We start from the raw sequence: 20,271 nt of genomic DNA, 5'->3' as shown, positions 1-20,271 counted from the left end.
CTAATCTTAGCTTTAGGCACTAATGTCATCCCTAACCCTAATTAATGGGCGATTTTGTTGTAGAAGCAAAATTGTCGTCTTTTCTGAAAGAAGAAATAAATTGGACGTACAGGGCTCGTGGGGCCCGCGCTTTGGATAGTTCTGCTACCAACGGCAAGGAAGGTAACACCGTGGGGAACGCGGAAACCAGTAAAGAAACCAGTAAACAGTTAGGAAAAGTATTGCTCGAATTTGGTGTCTAAGCAGAACCATTGGAGGAGGAGGCCGTCTGGGGCCCGCTCATTTGACAGTCCATCTACCAACGAAAAGTCAGGTAACAATTGGGGAAGGATGAAACGAGTAAACAATTAGGAAAAGTGTTTCTCGTATGTATTGCAGAAGCAACACTGTTGGAGGAGGGCTCCTGGGACCCGCTCGTAAGACAGTCTTTTTACCAATAGAAAGCCAGGTAATCTATGGGGTGGGTACAAAAACGAGTAAACGATTGGGAAAAGTGTTGCTCGTACTCATTGATGCTTTATGCGTGGGAAGGTGATGTAGCCTTCTTGCGCTTTCTGCCATCTTCGATTCGAAGCCCGGAGTCGCCGCACGAACCGGAGCATCGCCTCGATCCGTCGCATAAATCTCGATTCCCTGAGATTGGACACGAACTGGAGCGGTAAGCATCTCGATCCTGTTCTTTTCATCATTCTTTTTCTTGTTTCCTTTTTACTCTCTTATGCAAATGATTGAGTTCATGCTTTCTCGATTATTGATGGTCGTTCGAGTGCGATTCGTGGTTAGGGTTCCTTAATTTGGATTTCGGTTGATTCGTGTGTTTCTTAGCTGATTTTTGTGGATATGGGCTCTCTCTTTTTGTTGATGGAGGATTCCGTTTTAGTTGTGTATCGATGATCGTATCCTTAAATGCATATTAGTTGCATGACTCCTCGAATCTGATACTTACGGTTGATGGTTCCATTTCAAGATTCCAAATTATGCAGTGGCATCACAAATCGCAACTTGGAGTTATTGCTATATTCACTTCCGATTAGTTAGAGGATAATGGATTTAGTAACTTCGATCGCAGATTCAAAATATGAATTTGTGGATTTAGATTTCGTGAAGAAGGTTAAGGTTCGGGTTTTCTTTGTTCATAGCCGTCCTTATCCTTAAAAAACAAACATTTTCCCTATATTGCTTATCATCTGGATATTTAAGGGGATCCCAATTTAATTGGCGTGTCAACGTTTGGAATTTCAAGTTATAACACCTAATTTGCAGAAATTTTCTAAAGTAACGACGCTCGAACAAGTTGACGGCTTTTGATGCCCTTTGTAATTTACCTCAGCGTGCAATTTTAAATAGTTTGCTGTCAAAATGTGAATTGGAAACCTGCAAGTTTTTTTTGCTCACAATGTGTTCCATTTCTAAAATTTCAATGAACGAATTTTAATTGAATATTGTACTTTCCCTTCATTGTCAAAACTTTATAGATGTCACATGTTGTGTTAGTTGAACATCTTCTGAACCATCAGGGTTTTAAATATTGTGGTATACTGACCATATCATACCAACCTGATTGTATACCAGTAATATCAGTGTACTTATTTTACATATTTATACCAACATATAATGCAATTTAGTTATTTTTATTCTGTTAATGAGGTATGTATTATGAAATTGTATCAATCTGACAAGGTATTGTATCGTGATTGTGCTTCTGTTCCAATATTCAGAACCTTGCTTTTGTCAATTCATTCTTACAAGTTGCATATCCGACTAATATTTGAAGATGCCAATTTTGGCCTCTTTATTAGAGAGGTCTAGATGAAAGAAGAGTGATTGTGTGTTGATTATTTTATGAGCAATTGGTGTTTGATTGGCTAATTGGTCATGAGTATCTCCATTACTTTTGTGTTTTGTCCTGCTTCTGACCTCCCTCTCCCTCTAGATTTTCTCTCAATTTGACTTGTGCCCATTTGTCAATCAGTTTTGTCGATATGATCATAAAAGTTGTCAAATCCTAGAGGCAGTGGGTGTGAACAAGATGTCCTCCTTACATGGTTCTAAAGTGGGAAGACAACTAATTTTGATGGATCTAGAAAAGAAGATTCTTGTAAATAAAAGAAAATGTTTTGTGGCTTATCTCACCTATAAGATTAATTACATTGCCGCCCATTGTTTGTGTCGTAGATCTTGTAAAAATGAGCAAGATTTTGTCATGATAAGCCATCATTGTGAGCATTGGATCCCTATCTTCATGTGAGGAGGGGCCTTGCATCAAATTAGTATCAGATGCAAGGTTCTGAAGATCAGCCAACTTTGATCGAGATAGGCCTTCCCCCATATCAAGATAAACTCTTGAATCCTTTTCCATCAAGCATTGTCCTGTAAACCTAATTTGTCAGGCAAAATAAGAACAAAGAGAAAAACAAAACAAAGAGGAGAGGAGATAAGATATAAAAAGCATTAGGAAGATTCTAAGCTCCCTCCACGGTCAAACTTGCAAAAGTTCCTGATTCCTCATAACATTCTTGTTAGCCCTTAAACCAAACAAAGGAGTAACTAGAAAGAAGCCTATCTGTTTATGCTTACTCAATTGACATTGCCCTATGAATGTGGCTCCAAGATGTGCTCCATGACTACCTCCATTTAGAAAGTAGGTACACAAGAGGATATGCTAAAAGTTGGGGTGATTAAATATTAAAAACAGCTTTAGCTATCTGATTATGAATTAATTATCTCAACTACCTTCTTGTAAATGGAAAAGCAGCAGTGGTCCCATTACATAGGCTCCTCATGGTGTCCGTTCACATGATAGACAGGTGAGACAAGTAAGCAAGAAATGTGTACATAAAGCATTTTTTATATATTAATGTAAGCATCTAATTAAAATAATAGGATTAAACTAAATATTCGTAAAATATAAATAACATAACTGATAGACTGTGAAACAAAATTTATAGTTAGCGTAAAACATAATCAAAGAATTTTATTCTTTTGACAATAATATACATGATATAGCATTAGAAAAAAAATGTTAAAACATAATAAATATATTAGAATATGGTAAAATTGTGAAATACAAATATATGATACATATGAATATAATACAATATAATATAACATAATAAATTGTGAAATAACAAAATTGTTTGATAACTTGTAGTTTAGCTAGGCTATTGCCATTGGTTGGTGTATTCTAAATAGGCATTCCGTGAGGATAAACTCTGGTATGATGGTGAGATTGGTTCTGTATGTCCTGGATAATCATGCTTATAATCTCTCTATTACTTACAGAGGTGAGGCTGCATGCTTTTATCCTGCCCAGACCTCGTATTGGCTACAGTCCCGTGCACTCAGTATGTCTTTTTTAAATAAACATCCAGTTTACTGAGAACCTTCTTCTAAATGAAAAAACCTTATAAGCTACTATTGAGAAGCCCCATGTACTGAGCTAATGACTGTTGCACTGTGGACCGTGATCTAATAGCTCCTTAGATACTAATGAACATAGCAAAACATGCAATCGGAATGCTAAAACTATATTGTTAATACATCTTTGCTTAGTTCAACCTTGGTGTAGTTAAAGATTTCGTAATATCAATATTATTCTTAGAATAACTTATATGAATCAGCTGATTCCATACCTTTTATTTGTATCAATAGGTAAGTTGTTGTCAGAGGATGGTAACTCTTTCCACCGGTTCTGTTTATGCCAATCTCAGAATGCTTTTACACTGTTCTTTTTTCACATTTTCATTGGTTCCTATTGCTCATCAAAACTACCATATCTACTTTGCTGATCATATTTGAACTTTCTTCTAAATCTATGTTTGCTGAAGGGCGATGGCTGCTTTGCAATTGGCAACTGCTGAAGTTTGCGATGCTAACCCTCACCTAATCCTCAGTGGTGAGCTTCGTGCGCTACACCCAATCTTCCAAATATACGGGCGCAGACAGGTTTTCTCTGGCCCAATTGTGACTCTCAAGGTCTTCGAGGACAATGTTCTTGTGCGTGAATTCCTGGAGGAGAAGGGTAACGGCAGAGTTTTGGTTGTCGATGGGGGTGGAAGCATGCGCTGTGCGATACTAGGTGGAAATCCAGTTCAACAAGCTCAGAACAACGGGTGGGCCGGTATAGTTGTCAATGGCTGCATCAGGGATGTTGATGAGATCAATGGCTGTGATATCGGTGTACGAGCTTTGGCTTCTCATCCGATGAAGGCTAACAAAAAGGGGATAGGTGAGAAGCATGCTGCGATAAATGTTGCAGGAACAAGGATCTGTGATGGCGAATGGCTTTATGCAGATACTGATGGTATCCTTGTTTCAAGGACAGAATTGACAGTTTGAAGTCCTGGCTTAATGTCGATCTCTGCCATGGCACTAGCAACCCACTGCTACTGATTGTTCTCAACCTACGGCTTCTCCAAATATTTATGTGCACTTGTATTGATTACATCTTTTTGTTTACGGGTGATTGATGTGTACCACGGTGAGTAGGAACTCATCTGAGAAATGCCATGATGAACAATAAGGGCCATTTCTGGTGTTTATGTTTCTAGTGTCTGTAGAAGAAATAACTATACTATTTCAATCGAGACGGTCAAATCTTATTAGTTTGTTCTTGTTTTTGTTTTTGTCTTTTCGTTGACCATATTAGGTTTTCTCCTCTTCTATCTCAGCCTGAACTGAGTTTCAACAATGTTTCACAGTGACTCTTATGTGATTAAAACTATTCAAATTTATGATCTTTCGTATAATAATAAGATTGTTCTTTTATGATCCCAGAGTTCAGGATTTAAATCATGAATAAAATCATATGTACATTGGTCCTCTCCATATCTCACATTAGTGGGAATCTCATGCACCTAATACATTCCATTTAAAATTATTTAAGTTTGTTGCGTGATTTCTTGTCTTTCTGTATAATATTAAACATTTAATGCAAACAGAAACGAAGATCCTTTCATTTGTGCTTGACTTGTTTATAGGTTACATCAAGTCTTCCTGTTCTCCTATCACATTAACTTTAGCTTGAAACTCACTGTACGAGAAACTGATGTAAACAAATTGCTTCATGTAGATACAAATACTACTAGGCTTTGCACCAGACACTAAATCTGTGCCATCTAAATAAGTTGGATCAGAAAATCTATCATGTTTTCTGCATTTGCTTCCTTAAACCCTTGAGTGGCCCGTACTCGTTCAACTTATCCTCCACGGCATCTTTGCTGCATTTGCAACAGCTCTTGTTCAGATTTGTGCCGCATCTCAGGCACAGACCTTTGCAACTCGCTTCGCAGACTGCATTTATTGTGATCTCTACGTGGATGATGTCTCGTATGTGTTTGGAGATGTCGATTTCCTTTTCTTCGGCTGGAAAGTGGAGTCGGTCATCCAAGTCGATGGCATTCTCGCCATCCATCTCATTATCACTTCCAGAAGAGCTGCTGTGTATATCTTGTCCAAATAAAGTTCCCATGTTTATTTCATCAGATTCTTCAATAGGTTCCTCGGTAAGCAAAAGACCAAAGTTTGAGAATACACATTCAGCTGCCGGTTCAGCGCACCTGGGGAAAGAATTGAAATGGAAATTATCTTATATAACCATCAAAAACAAAGCAGAAAATAGAATATCAGGAAAAGAGCCAAAAAAAACACACAACAAGAATACTTTAAATTATAGGATTGTATTAAATACTTAACATAAATTAGAAATATTTAATTCTAGGATTGTATTAAGTGCTCAACATAAATTAGAAACTTCACAGATAGGGAAAAGAAGAATGAGACAAATGTTCAGCTAGTTCTTGCTATCTCAACACAAGTTGATGATCACAGAGTTGAAATTGTACACATTTGACACCAAAAGAAACAGGAGAGAGAATCAAAATGAAGTCTCTCCAAAACTTGAAAATGGAAATGGACAGTTTTATTAAGTACGTACTCGAGAAAAGCATTGAGGGTGGGTGAAAGAGCTCACAAAAATCAGGAATGAGAATGAGCTGAAACAAGCCCAAAACTGCATCAATGGTGATGCATGAGGTTATCATACAAACTCTCAACCAATGAAAAAATAGACACTCCGTGCATGAGGCTCTAGCCATGCCAAGCCAAAAGAGGGTCAGCGTGGAGGGTTCTTGCTTGCATTCATTTAATAGATCATATCTTTTATTCTAAACCATGTTTCTCTATCCTCTTCACCTGTTCTACATGTCTTGATAAATTCTCTCACTTCCCCTTTTGTATCTTCTATTCAATTTTCGAAGACCTATATAACCAAATGGGCATTTTTGTGTTCCAAAACTAATATTACTGCTGTTTGCTATAGCCATACTAGATCATATATTTAGGAGGACCACTGTCTTGTCATATGGCTTTAAAAAAATATTTAAACACTGTTGTTTGCTATAATCATATTAGAAATTATAAATAAAGATTTAAATACTTCTAACTTAACTAATAATATGATTTTTGACATATCTCAATGATGGCAAAAATTTATGTATCCAGCCCCAGATGGTTGGGATTTACGGTTTTGTTGTTATTGTACCGACAAATGATACACTCTCCACATGGTGAGAATGGTGAGAAAGACAACAACACTACAAAAAAAGATATTTCGAAGAACTATACCGAAGCAATAGTTATCATAAAATTGAGAAATTTATTTTCTGCCTAAGTTGCAAAAAAGATGGATAGCTGATTGAAGAAGAAAACTGTTGAGTGGAACTTGATACCTATTGATTTCCCAGTAATAGAACTGACAACTTCTATGAAATGGATAATTAAAATTCAAATATTAATAAGCAAAGAATCAGAAAGTCCTTTGATAATTGACTTTTGACCTGAATAATTCTGAGAAAATTTAACATTTTAAGACACTTGCACATCAATTTGCTAGAGAAGAGATAGTACAGCCATAACAAGTAATGCTGACTATAAAGAGCCTGAAATTGGTGAAAAGGATCACCATAATGCCAATGACAATATGCTCGCAAGAGGAATTAATTTCCAGTGAAACAATAAGCAAAAAAAGACCACTCATCAAGTTCTTCAAGAAAGAAACAATCATGCCTACAATTCAATCCCCCCAAATTCTGTATAAGCTGAACTACCAATTCATTCCAGTTTGTTTTAGCTTTGAAAAATGACCACATAGCAATCAATATTCAACAAAAGCAAAATTATGTCCAGAAAGGGGATAAGAGGTGAAAAGAAAAGGCACCATCTTTTACCAAGATAAAAGAAAGATACTCGCACCTGTTGCAGCGGAGCGTGATTACAGTCCGCAGGATCCCATCCAGCTTCAGCCTCCGCTTCCTCCTGGTGACATCCAGCGAGATGAGCACCGGCGTCTCGTCGTCGCCAAAGGCTGAATCTTTTGCCCGTCTAACCGGCAGCCGGATCCCCATAGCGGCGGCACGGGACCGGGACACTCCACCGGAGAGCTTCCCGAGCCCCAGCCGCTCAAGGGTGGTGCAGTACTCCACGTGGCATACCGATGGGTCCCGCCGGTACACCACCGCCCCTTCCCACGGCGATCCGACAAGGTCCTCATCCTCTTCGCCGCCGCCAATGTCGTCCATGGTGGCGCCGAAGTCGGTGGTCTCGGAGACCGCGAAGGACGAGGCCTTTACAGGGACCAGGGCTAATCCGGTGGGAATCGAGACGGGTTTGGAGATCAGAGAGGGGAAGAATGGTGTTGGGATTGGGATGGAGAGAGAGAGGCAGGAATTGGGAATTGGGCGGTAGAATCTGCCGGGCTTTGGAAGGCAAGAGCGAGAGGAGGAAAGCGCCATTTTAGTTTTCTTTTCCGGCTCTCTTCTCACTCTCCTTTCAGAGGTTTTGACATGAGAGAGAGAGAGGGTTTTGGAGTGCGAGGATGAGGTCGATAAGGTAGCGGCTAAAATTGAGTTATTTTTATTTAAGAATTTATCAATAATTCTTTTTTGTTTTCTTCGATAAATTTGGTGGTCAACCATTTTCTACTTTATTAAATATTTATAAACTTAAATTAGGAGGATTTCTATTGGTAATCCTCTTTTATAATTTACAACCTTGCTTTAAATAAAATTAGCATTTAAAAAATATCTCATTATAAATAAATATAAATATATTTTTATTTTTATTTTTTTTCTTTTTATCTTTTAATGAGTAGCAACGAGCAACATCAAAAGTAGCATTAGATAATGTTGAATGATAATATAATCCATCTAGTAATGTCAAAAGACATCTAGTAATGTTAGATAATGTTGGATAGCGTAAGGTTGTAATTAAAAATTCCTATTTGAAATAGATTGTAAATAGTAAAGTTATATTTTATTCTTTTAGGATTACTAATAGTATGCTTGTAAATTAATTGGAGTTTCACTAACTCTCCTGATATAAGGACATAATTAAAAATTCCTAAATTTTATAAAAATATACATATACTTAATATAGTTTGAACTTAAAAATAAGAAGATAAATAAAAATAATGCATTTAAAATATAGGGTATTTTTCTTTAAAATCATCAAGATTATTTTTTTATCTTAAAGATCAAATGGTCCTAAAAATATTTGGATAATTTAATAGGAAAAACCCCAAGTTGTGAGGTTTTATGTGATAAAATCCCTTTTTTTCCCTGTAATTACACCCATTATTTTATTATTTTATATTTTTAATTGACAGGCTCTATGCACTAAAATAAAATAGACAAAAAGTACATATTTTTGGGATAATTAACTGGATAATATTATGGTGGTGAATGCTTTCTTCCATAAATTCTTGATGTAGCGTAGGTTAAAGTGGCATCACCAAAAGTAGATTGTAACATAGCATCTAATTAATGTAAGTCCCAATTAAATGTTTGAATTCAACAGGTCTCTGTTCCATCCGCCATTAGCTCCATGCTACTTACAGCTTACAGCTTATTCAAAGCAACAAAGTCAAAAGAATCAATCAAACAACAACACGGCACAATTTGCTCCACACAAGAAGAAGAAGAAGAAGAAAAATGATGTACTGTGGATATCAGTTGGTGGCGCTGCAGATCTTTCTGATCTCCCCAGCTGAGCCGATGAGAGGGCTGATATCCCCCATCTTCACCATGGCATCCGCGAAATCCGAAAAGAAAGCAGCCTGATCCTTACTGTAAAACCTGACGATGTCGTCGGTCGGCCCACCGTTGAAGAGGACTTGGTCGGAGTGCAGCAGGCCCTTGTTGGTGAGGAGGTTCTTGTAGTAGTTGTTGTCGAAGGAGTTGGGCGTCACGAGGTCAAGCGGCGCCAAGGTGTTGTTGCCGACAGCCGTCGATGGACACCTACGGCTTCGCGTTTTGGCGAAGCCGGAGTCGATGTTTGTTTCGCCGTAGATCCTTCCTCGGAAAGTGACACAACGAGCCTGCCCAATGGTGTGTGCACCTGAAACGATACGTAGTGTTCAGCTTAATTACATTTCGATTATATAGATATATATATATATATATATATATATATATATATATATATGGTCACAGAATTAAGCTTCGATTTACCTGAGAGGGCAACCATGTCTTTGACGCTGAGTCCTTGTCGATCGAATAGAGAAATAAGTTTGTCGAGGTCGTCGACGGTGGCTATCGGCAAGTTTTGCTCGGCCAGATCTTTGTTAGCGGCGGTTGAGTCCCTTCTTCCGAGCTTCACCGTCCATGTCGGGCCACCCACCTGTCATCAAGTTATATTAGATTGAAAGAGGAGCAGCAGCTCGGTGCACAGAGCATCCGTTGATAGGAAAACGTCCAATTGTACAGTGTTAACCTCATTCAAAACATTATATATATCTTATCGATTAATGAAAACACAGGACTTACATATGCTGAGGAATCCCGAGCAGCGACTGCTAGAATATCAGCACAAGAAACTACTCCCGGACACACCTCCTCCACCGCGGCTTTGATGCTATCAATGACTTCATATCCTCTGGCTGATTGGAAGTTCTGTAGGGCCTTTTGCTCGCTTATAATGCCTTTGCCATCTTTCAGCAAGAGCGAAGCATCACATCCCTGATACATGCATCAGTACCAGCATCAGCATCAAACCCTTGTACTTGGTTTTAGCAAGTTCGCCGGGAAATGTATCCTACGCATTCTTTACCTGAACAAAGCAATCATGGAAATGGAGGCGGATGATGGATGCCGCCATGCGTCTCTCTCTTGCGATCGCAGACCTTACCGCGGTCCTAATGGTGGAGAGTGCTTGTGGGCAGGAATTGGCGTAATATTTGGGTGTCAGATGCGCTTCACAGGACACCATCGCCAGGAACAGCAGCATGGAAGCTAAGTTAAACCTGGAAACTGCAGAACGACTCATATTTGTTTGTGTAGTGGCTAGCGTGTGTCTATGGCTTTGCTGAAGGAATGATTGACCACCTTCTGGGTGATGGAAACAAGGAGGAAGAGATGGGTAAGAGGAATGTTTTGTTACTTGGGATGACAGGGGGCAATTTATAGCTCCCAAAGCTCGGAGCGAGAGGAAGATCTCTGCACTCAACCACAGTTGGATCAGGCGATTTCGTCCCACGCGCTGTAACCGCTTCAAAGTTTTCTGCAGCTTCTCTGCAATGAAATGGTCTTCCAAAACTTGGTCGAGAGCTTCTTCTCGACAGCTTCCGGTCCAGCGAGGTTGGTATTTGGTAAGAACATTAATAGCACATGGATGTAACAGAGCGGTCGTGGGTTCCCTGCGGCATGGAGTGAGCGATCACCGTTCATCGACATGGTGGGATAGTCCCAATTTGACATGGTCTTTTAGTGATGTGCTGACCTTTTGTTCGCAACTGTGGGAAAGATGAGCTGTGGAAAGCGCTGCTTGTCGTTGACAATGCTTTATTCACATGCCTGAAATAGCGAATTTGACCCTCGTCGAAATTTGCAGACGCCATTATATTCTTCTTGATTATTTAATTATAGCATGGTAATTCATATAATAATCAAGATTTCAATAGAAATATATTATTTTCTGGTAGGAAGTAATGAACAAGTGTTTTGCTCATTTTTCATTTGTTTATGCCTCCAACTTAATCTTTTTTTTAGCTTTTAAACTGATTATTAGATTTATCAAAGAATATATATAATAAATATTTTAATAATTAGCATTATATTTTGGTTAAATTTAACAAAAAAAATCTCAAATGTTTAACTTGTTCTCATATAACATCTATTTTTATTTTATTCTTATAGGTCATCTTTTATTTTTTTAAACGATGATATTACCCCTGTATTTCATCATATTCACCTCCTCCATCCTATTGCATTATGGATTGTTGTAGTCGCCTTTCATAAATCATCGTTACGGTGATATTGTCACTATATCGATCTCTCTCCCTTCATTAACTCTCCTACGATTGGGAGCAAACTAGAAAAATAAGAAGAGAGAGATCTTGTAGGCTATCATCATGCGGATTCCCATCATAACAAGGGTCATTGGTATGATAAATTAAAATATAGGTCGAGACAATAATAATATCATCATAGTGGTTATTCCTGAATGATAGTGAAAATAACTATGGTAGACCCTAGTGCAGCTAGACATACGGAGGTAATTATGGGAAGACATAAGAGTAATATCATATTTAAAAAAACAAAAGATGCTTTGTAAGAATAAAAAAAAAATTATGAAAAAAATATAAATTAAGGTTTTTTAAAAACTTTATCCTTGTATATTCACATGATTTCTGTTTGTAATATAAATTGTATCATAATGATGTCATATTCTTATCATTTATCAAAAGGGGTTGCTTTGGAGAAAAAAAATAAACAAAAGGAGGGTCCTTTTCATGGGAAAATCCCTTCTTAAGATACTTTATACACTCTTAATATGAAATCTTGTCTTCCTCGATGCCTCGTGCGTAATGTTGGATTCTTTCCTATTGAAGATTTGATTATTATTATATGGACTTATATGTTATAATTAAACAAGTAGAAGAATCCAGCGGAGTTAGAGAAATTTAAAAGGGTCAAATCGGCAATCTAAGAATATACAAGTTTGCTGCAATGAACTTAATTTGTGACCAATGTCAATGCCACGCAGCCGATTTCCAACTCATTTTGGTCACCTTTCCGGACAGAAAGTCAATTTGCTATTTGATTACGTCATTGGAAGACAATGTCAAATTGGGACTATCGCACCGAGCCACACCCACTAAAACGCATATTAACCGTCCATCATGTTGATGGACGGTGATCCCGCACCTCATGCAGAAGGGAACCGAGGGTCGCTTTGTTGTGTCCGTGTGCTATTAATGTTCTCACACAACAGCAACTCGCAGGACGGAAGATGGAAGAAGCTGTCGAGAAGAAGCTCTCGGCCAAGTTTTGGAAGACAATTTCATTGCAGAGAAGCTGCAGAAAACTTTGAAGGAGCAACTTTGAAGCGGCTACAGCGCGTGGGACGAAATCGCCTGATCCAACTGTGGTTGAGTGCAGAGAACTTCCTCTTGCTCCGAGCTTTGCGAGCTATAAATTGCCCCCCCTACTCTGTCATCCCAAGTAACAAAACATTCATCTTACCCATCTCTTCCTCCTTGTTTCCATCACCCAGAAGGTGGTCAATCATTCCTTCAGCAAAGCCATAGACACACGCTAGCCACTACACAAACAAATATGAGTCGTTCTGCAGTTTCCAGGTTTAACTTAGCTTCCATGCTGCTGTTCCTGGCGATGGTGTCCTGTGAAGCGCATCTGACACCCAAATATTACGCCAATTCCTGCCCACAAGCACTCTCCACCATTAGGACCGCGGTAAGGTCTGCGATCGCAAGAGAGAGACGCATGGCGGCATCCATCATCCGCCTCCATTTCCATGATTGCTTTGTTCAGGTAAAGAATGCGTAGGATACATTTCCCGGCGAACTTGCTAAAACCAAGTACAAGGGTTTGATGCTGATGCTGGTACTGATGCATGTATCAGGGATGTGATGCTTCGCTCTTGCTGAAAGATGGCAAAGGCATTATAAGCGAGCAAAAGGCCCTACAGAACTTCCAATCAGCCAGAGGATATGAAGTCATTGATAGCATCAAAGCCGCGGTGGAGGAGGTGTGTCCGGGAGTAGTTTCTTGTGCTGATATTCTAGCAGTCGCTGCTCGGGATTCCTCAGCATATGTAAGTCCTGTGTTTTCATTAATCGATAAGATATATATAATGTTTTGAATGAGGTTAACACTGTACAATTGGACGTTTTCCTATCAACGGATGCTCTGTGCACCGAGCTGCTGCTCCTCTTTCAATCTAATATAACTTGATGACAGGTGGGTGGCCCGACATGGACGGTGAAGCTCGGAAGAAGGGACTCAACCGCCGCTAACAAAGATCTGGCCGAGCAAAACTTGCCGATAGCCACCGTCGACGACCTCGACAAACTTATTTCTCTATTCGATCGACAAGGACTCAGCGTCAAAGACATGGTTGCCCTCTCAGGTAAATCGAAGCTTAATTCTGTGACCATATATATATATATATATATATATATATATATATATATATATATATATATATATATATATATATATATATATATATATATATATATATATATATATATATATATATATATATCTATATAATCGAAATGTAATTAAGCTGAACACTACGTATCGTTTCAGGTGCACACACCATTGGGCAGGCTCGTTGTGTCACTTTCCGAGGAAGGATCTACGGCGAAACAAACATCGACTCCGGCTTCGCCAAAACGCGAAGCCGTAGGTGTCCATCAACGGCTGTCGGCAACAACACCTTGGCGCCGCTTGACCTCGTGACGCCCAACTCCTTCGACAACAACTACTACAAGAACCTCCTCACCAACAAGGGCCTGCTGCACTCCGACCAGGTCCTCTTCAATCGTGGGCCGACCGACGACATCGTCAGGCTTTACAGTAAGGATCAGGCTGCTTTCTTTTCGGATTTCGCGGATGCCATGGTGAAGATGGGGGATATCAGCCCTCTCATCGGCTCAGCTGGGGAGATCAGAAAGATCTGCAGCGCCACCAACTGATATCCACAGTACATCATTTTTCTTCTTCTTCTTCTTCTTCTTGTGTGGAGCAAATTGTGCCGTGTTGTTGTTTGATTGATTCTTTTGACTTGGTTGCTGTGAATAAGCTGTAATCAAACAGCAGACCGACTGAAATCAAACTTATATTGCCATTTTCTTACGTCAATACGATGCTATAAATGATTCGTTTCTGGTTCTTCAATGCTGTCGTTCAACCCACGGATTGTGTCAGATCCTAAGTTCGTTCTCATCTAATTTCAATCTCCGTGGAGGCCATGCTATCAAGGATCTTATCTTCGACATATTAGGGTTTCATTATGTGAGATTGACGGTGTTAAATGATGACTAATAGAAGTAACATCAAACTCTGAAGGATTTGGAAAAGAAAGACCATTGATGAATTCTATGTTCTCTGCATTCTCGGCCTACGTTATGGTTTTAGTGGGCTCATCATGGCTAATAGGTTACATGTGAGATCAGCCCAAAAATTGATTGAGTTGGTCCAAATTGTGGCTTGGAGTGACATCTTATGTGATCAAATTAGAAATGATGAAATTGAATTGCATGGTTATAATTTTATAGTAAATAATTATCGATCATTATTACTTCATCCACAATCTTAAGTTTGTAGATGAAGATGAGACAAGATTTACACATTTATATTCTTAAAACATCTAATAATTCGTAGTATGTAAACCTTATTCACCTTATGAACCTGCGATAACTTGGAAGCGGACTCGTCGACCCGAACCGGATCGGGTTTCGGGTTCGGATCACAAAAGCAGAACGGAGCCAATTCGTCGATTGGAGGCCGACCAGCCGGCCGAGGAGGGCCCCACATCTCGCTGTTCCCCCGAGCAGACTAACCCACATGGGTTGGGCCCACTTCGTTCAGCGTGAGGCGGTGGGGCCGCTGCCACCTCAGGCAAGGAGCGTAGAATCTATGTGGACCGTATGATTCCAGCTGCTACGAGACAAGCCATGTCTCCTTTGCCTGTGTCACCCCAATTCTCATCTCCCTGCGTCTTCTTCTTCTTCTTCTTCCAAAATGATGGTATTTGTATACATGCATGCATATACAAAAGATGAGGGAGTGGCTATTTCGCCGTCTGCCGCTCTCGTTTCTGCACAGGACCACCACCGATAAATGACCACCAAAGTCCATTCTTGTAGCATTTTAGGTGGCCTGTTGCTGCAGCTATTTGATGTGTATGATGAGCCGAAGTAGAAAGGGCAGCAATGATTGGTGGTTCTACTACAGAGAAACCTGTTACAGAGCATGGAGTGGGTGAAATGAAAGCTTATAAAGAGAATGAGCGAGGCAGAGGAGGCCAAGGCGAAGAGGACAACAGTAGGAACATCCACCTGCATGGGGATCCGGTGACAGTGCTCTCACATTTAGGTGGAAAGGTGGTGGTGGTGGTGAGTAGAGGTGCTTGAAGCCAACCACCGCAGGCTTTTTACCGGGGCTGGCTTTTGGGTGTGGGGACGAGGCGACGACTGCTGATTGATTCCGTGGTCACGAGGATTGCAATCATCTGCACAACGGAAACAAGAGATGAGATTATGGTTGGGTTCCTTTATTCCTGTCTTTATTCGGACTACTACTCCCAGTGTGCTGCCAATCTCTGCAATTTTTGTTGCATGATTTGATGTTCCTCTTATTCTCTCAATCATTCTCTCTCTCTCTCTCTCTCTCTGGTGATTGATTGGCTTTTCCCTTCAGCTCTGGCTCTCTAGTGTGCTTTACAAGGTAGACATGGATGGGGGCAGTGGGGATAACAATTAACCAGAAGAAAATGAAGAAAATAAAATTGTGTCTGCATGAGTGATTAAGAGAGAGAGAGAGAGAGAGAGGGGTTCTCTTATGTTGGGAAGCAGTGGGGAGGAGGAGGGAGAGTACAGACCAGCATTTTGTCTCCCTCACAATTTCCTAATTTTAAGAGGTACAAAAAAGAATGAAATGGTGGGCTAGTGACTTGGTTTTTCTTCTTTTTTTAACATTTAATGGAGTCTTTTGGATTAGCTTCTTGTGAAAGTAGTATGAAAGACTATGATTTGACTTAGAGAAGGAAGTATGAAAGTCAACGTTGACTCTATGGTGAGTGACATGATGTGCATGAGAGTGGCTTCCTCCTCCCACTCTTTGGTTCTTGAGTTAGACAAAACGGAGAAGAAACTTATGAGCAGAGAATGAGAGAGATGAGAAAGTGGTTGGGACATCACACCCAGCATCAGAATTTAATTCCTCTGTGAGAGTCAACTCTGATTAGATCCTCTAGTTTCTCAGGGTCAACTGTAAAAGTGCTATTTAGGTCAAAATCGAAGAGGGTCCCATTCGTTGTAAATGTTATATCTATAATATTCATCTAATAATGATGCATTAAATCCACTCAGTAAGGATTTAAGATTTTAAATGATGATTTTTTTCTAAAAATAAGAAAAAATAATGGATTTAGCGTTTCAAATGTTGCATCATTCCCCAAAACAATATATATCTGAGGAAAAACAATTAGCGCAATATTGGAAATATGAAAATAATAAACGGAGACAGAAATAATAGCTGGCAAATTCTCATTGCTGACCACTGTAAGGGTTGTCGAGTGAGCTTACCGAGATTACACACATGTCGGCCCCCAATGCTGTCCTACCTATACAACACACTGGTCCACATGAGCAGTCTAGGGCGACGAAACGTACTGCTTCATCTCTCTCTCTCTCTCTCTCTCGTTCATCTTCAGAAGATGTTGATCACATGTAGAGTCACTCGCGAGGCTTAAGAAAGCAGAAGCATAGGGGACTTCCCACAGAATACAGCACTCACTTGAGAGTTGTAGTTCACCATGAAAGTCCACCTCTCTCTCTCTCTCTCCCTCTCTCTCAGTACAAAGAGACACTGATTGAGATGTGAATTCAAGGTGGCAGGGCATCATTGTCCTCACAAACTTTATCTCGAATCCCCATCGTTGCGTCGCTATCCCGAGATAGTAAGGCTGTACGACGTGAAGAGCCTACTCCTCCGCCCAAGACCTCCAGCAGGAGCTCATCATGGATGCCTTCAACAATCATTTTGTGATTGATCGTAGGACATGGATCGATCTGCCTTTTGCAGCGGGAAAGATGGCAACACTTTGAGTGAGCCTAAAAGCTGTACCAAATAATTCCATCTTTACTCCAACTTGATCATCAATTATTATCCATTAATCATATCCTACGAAACCCATAAACAAGTACACTTAGCTCTCTCTCTCTCTCTCTCTCTCTCTCTCTCTCTCTCTCTCTCTCTCTCTCCTACCAGCTGCCTACTCCTCTACCTGTCCACATCTCTCCTACCTTGGCACGCAAAACAAATGGCCGTGTCATCACCCATACCAAAGCTTCAAACCTAAGGATATTCCCTGGGCGAAAGGCTGATGACATGCAGTCGGTCACCTAACTTTCTTAGTCTGGGGAATGATGTGATGGGAACTTGCATGCTGTTCCTACCTCAGCAAAGTTGTGGACATGTCTTCTCCTTTTGCTCACCGCACAACTCCTGTGGAGTCTCAGATCTTTGCAACACTTTGCTAGTTGATGAGAAGAACAATTGAAGGTATCTTTCATCAGGTAGCACAGTGCATATTTACAGGTTTCAATTCCCAAGGGAAAGTGGCATGGCCTGTGGGCTGTGTGCTGAGTAGTATATATATATATATATATATATATATATATATATATATATATATATATATATATATATATATATATATATATATATATATATATATATATATATATATATATATGGTGTGGGGTGGGTGATAGGGCCTATGGGAAGATGTGTCTGCTTGGTATTATTCTATGATACTGGGTGGTGATACTTATCAATCATGTATGTAATGTTGAGGGACCAGAGACCAGAGACACAGACCCCGTGTTTCATATTCTTGGGTGTACAGCCAACACCTTGTTTGTCATGTAGCAAAACACAAGCAGGAGAAACATTGATGAATACTTTTATCACTTTATCTTAAAAAACAATCAATAATATTTTATGATAGGTATAAAGTCAATATTTTGACCAATCAAGATTCAACATGTGGAGTTTAAATAAACCATTCCTATCACATCAATATGAAAGGATATTTATAAAAATATTTATGACTTGAATATTTCATCATTCTCCATAATATGAGCTTCTCAATGATGATTCTTTATCCAAATTTTTATTTTTGATTCTCACTAGAGTGTTGTGTTTACTTGAACATACGATGTTATTGAGTATGCCTTTAACATCAGTCTTATCGGTGATGTCAGATCTACAAAGAACATACAAGCGAATATAGACAACTTTCAAATATCTAATTCTCAAGCGTAACAATTCTTGCAAAACGAGATATATCACGTAAATCATAGAAAAAAAAATATATTTTTTTTAATAAATAATCAAATATAATTTTGTTATGATATAAAAAGATGAAGATCGTATTAGACAAGAAAATATAATTACTACTAAAGGTCGAAGAAGATGTAGAGAGAAATTTATGAAAGTTTTAATTATTTGTGATTCTAAAAGGGTAAGGAAAATTACAAATTTTGGCCCTTAATTAGAACTCTGCTAAATCTTCACAAGACAATCTCACTCCACAATTGTGCTTGTAATTGTTGAAGACTAGAGAGATGAAGGTAGAAGAAGGGCATCTTTGTCTGATTGAATGAGAGATCATGACAGTACAACAAGTAGCCATCAACAAAACGAGTCACATCACCGATCGTTGCGTCAGACAGCGATCAAATTGGTATGGAATTGACTTGTCTCGTGTCGAGTGCCAAGTCAACCAAATCAATCTTCCAATAGTTTAGATTAGGCAGTATAAAGCATCAAAGGCTAAATCCAACCTAGACTAATAGTACTTAGCCTTTTAATTGAAGTAAATCCAACATCAACCTGGTCTGTGAATGAAACACAAATCATGTATCTATAAATGCATCATGAAGTTGTCAACCCTTGACTTCTCTTGATGTCCAGCAATCTATAAATATTCCAATAGCTCATCAATGCAAGATTCAAACTTTGAATTGGTTTCTGGTGAAGAGAATAACTTTGTATCTCCGCATTTTCATAGTTCCTAACATCTTGAATTCTATTTACAAGATTTTGATCTCATCTTGAAGGCTCGTTTACTCCTAATTCTGATTTTGTATGTCTTGGCTATAGGCTGCCTATTTGTTCGGGCTAGTTGAAAGTTATATTTGTTTTATCCAAAATAACTTTATTGAAAGAAAAGGGTTAATATGAAAGGATAACTTAGGTTAGATCATAAATGAGTTGGTCGAGCTAGACTCTTTCTCCCTAAGATGAATTTTGATACTTATATTTTAATAGTAATCATCACCCAAGAGACAATAATTATTTCTTGTAATAGTAGCACTCTAAATTACAATAGAACTAATTATAGATCATCTACTTTTAGTATTTCAGTCCTTACATTTTAAAAAAATATATTGACATTACTATAGTTATAAAAGTAAAATATCTAAGTTCATTTTACTTTAAAATTATCAATTTTACTAATAAAAAATATAAAAATAAGAAAAAAAAAATAATTTTAATATTATAGTTGGCAATGACGGATGAAATCGTTGGGGATCACAAATGACTATTATGGATGAGTAGAGCGATGACAAGAGATGAGAATCGCTCTGTATTTATATCGATATCGATGTAGTTGTCGATCAGTCCTTTCACCACTCTATATAGATATTTCACTTTTGTAACTATAGAGATATCAATATAACATTTTAAAGTATAGAAATCGAAATACTAGCTAATTACCTAAAATAATATGTAATTAGTTTATTATAATAATAATAAACTTTATTTGCATTATATCATTTCTATCAAGTCAATATGACGACGATGTCTATATTGAAGAGACTCATAAGAATAAAAAGATATATTCTTTCGGTTAAAAAATCATGTTTGTTCGCTTGAAAAGATATTATCCATTCAAATTCTATTTATTTAAAATTAATTTTTATCTATCATTTTCACAAATAACTCATCAAATATCTGTTAACCTTGAACAGGCTCCATGAAACATCAGCATCCATCACAATCTGTCTTTCTCTTGTTTCTCTCACTAACGTACGTAAGTGGAGTTACACTCCCATGACACACAATTTTGAAGCTGACATATTAGCTAAGAGGGTCAGAACCAAATGAATGACCCACTCTTCTTACTATATTGTTTCATCCCTCATCTCTTTTTCTTCCTCCTATCATACGTTTA

At 38.6% G+C, this 20,271-nt stretch overlaps 4 protein-coding genes across 4 annotated transcripts; 2 read left to right on the top strand and 2 right to left on the bottom strand.

The window, feature by feature from the left end:
• The first annotated feature begins 494 nt into the window (after window positions 1-494).
• LOC135609883 (putative 4-hydroxy-4-methyl-2-oxoglutarate aldolase 2) lies at window positions 495-4,607 on the top strand. The gene is made up of 2 exons (XM_065103654.1): window positions 495-658; window positions 3,828-4,607. Exons 1-2 carry the CDS (start codon window positions 513-515, stop codon window positions 4,336-4,338), a joined length of 657 nt encoding a protein of 218 aa, XP_064959726.1. The 5' UTR covers window positions 495-512; the 3' UTR covers window positions 4,339-4,607.
• Window positions 4,608-4,939: 332 nt separating this feature from the next.
• On the bottom strand, window positions 4,940-7,886 carry LOC135609882 (large ribosomal RNA subunit accumulation protein YCED homolog 1, chloroplastic-like). Its single transcript, XM_065103653.1, has 2 exons — window positions 7,252-7,886; window positions 4,940-5,558 (listed from the first exon to the last, which is right to left on the bottom strand). The coding sequence occupies exons 1-2, from the start codon at window positions 7,788-7,790 to the stop codon at window positions 5,144-5,146; spliced, it is 954 nt and encodes a 317-aa protein (XP_064959725.1). The 5' UTR covers window positions 7,791-7,886; the 3' UTR covers window positions 4,940-5,143.
• Window positions 7,887-8,740: 854 nt separating this feature from the next.
• Window positions 8,741-10,607, bottom strand: LOC135608985 (lignin-forming anionic peroxidase-like). The gene is made up of 4 exons (XM_065102074.1): window positions 10,105-10,607; window positions 9,822-10,013; window positions 9,507-9,675; window positions 8,741-9,393 (listed from the first exon to the last, which is right to left on the bottom strand). The coding sequence occupies exons 1-4, from the start codon at window positions 10,318-10,320 to the stop codon at window positions 9,005-9,007; spliced, it is 966 nt and encodes a 321-aa protein (XP_064958146.1). The 5' UTR covers window positions 10,321-10,607; the 3' UTR covers window positions 8,741-9,004.
• A 1,693-nt stretch (window positions 10,608-12,300) lies between these two features.
• On the top strand, window positions 12,301-14,201 carry LOC135608984 (lignin-forming anionic peroxidase-like). The gene is made up of 4 exons (XM_065102073.1): window positions 12,301-12,827; window positions 12,919-13,110; window positions 13,257-13,425; window positions 13,611-14,201. The coding sequence occupies exons 1-4, from the start codon at window positions 12,612-12,614 to the stop codon at window positions 13,997-13,999; spliced, it is 966 nt and encodes a 321-aa protein (XP_064958145.1). The 5' UTR covers window positions 12,301-12,611; the 3' UTR covers window positions 14,000-14,201.
• Window positions 14,202-20,271: the final 6,070 nt, after the last annotated feature.

This window comes from Musa acuminata, chromosome BXJ2-4, assembly GCF_036884655.1.
Source record: "Musa acuminata AAA Group cultivar baxijiao chromosome BXJ2-4, Cavendish_Baxijiao_AAA, whole genome shotgun sequence".
NCBI classification, from domain to species: domain Eukaryota; kingdom Viridiplantae; phylum Streptophyta; class Magnoliopsida; order Zingiberales; family Musaceae; genus Musa; species Musa acuminata.
The sequence above is the reverse complement of the archived record's forward strand: the minus strand, read 5'-3'. Positions and strand labels throughout refer to the sequence as shown.

Bases quoted from the DNA above. Each gene is read 5' to 3' on its own strand.
- LOC135609883 (XM_065103654.1), top strand. From the start codon at position 513: ATGCTTTATGCGTGGGAAGGTGATGTAGCCTTCTTGCGCTTTCTGCCA. The intron at 659-3,827 runs GTAAGCATCTCG...TGTTTGCTGAAG, and splicing joins ATTGGACACGAACTGGAGCG to GGCGATGGCTGCTTTGCAAT.
- LOC135609882 (XM_065103653.1), bottom strand. From the start codon at position 7,790: ATGGCGCTTTCCTCCTCTCGCTCTTGCCTTCCAAAGCCCGGCAGATTC. The intron at 5,559-7,251 runs GTGCGAGTATCT...TTCTTTCCCCAG, and splicing joins ATCACGCTCCGCTGCAACAG to GTGCGCTGAACCGGCAGCTG.
- LOC135608985 (XM_065102074.1), bottom strand. From the start codon at position 10,320: ATGAGTCGTTCTGCAGTTTCCAGGTTTAACTTAGCTTCCATGCTGCTG. The intron at 10,014-10,104 runs GTAAAGAATGCG...TGCATGTATCAG, and splicing joins TCCATGATTGCTTTGTTCAG to GGATGTGATGCTTCGCTCTT. The intron at 9,394-9,506 runs GTAAATCGAAGC...GTATCGTTTCAG, and splicing joins AGACATGGTTGCCCTCTCAG to GTGCACACACCATTGGGCAG.
- LOC135608984 (XM_065102073.1), top strand. From the start codon at position 12,612: ATGAGTCGTTCTGCAGTTTCCAGGTTTAACTTAGCTTCCATGCTGCTG. The intron at 12,828-12,918 runs GTAAAGAATGCG...TGCATGTATCAG, and splicing joins TCCATGATTGCTTTGTTCAG to GGATGTGATGCTTCGCTCTT. The intron at 13,111-13,256 runs GTAAGTCCTGTG...ACTTGATGACAG, and splicing joins CTCGGGATTCCTCAGCATAT to GTGGGTGGCCCGACATGGAC.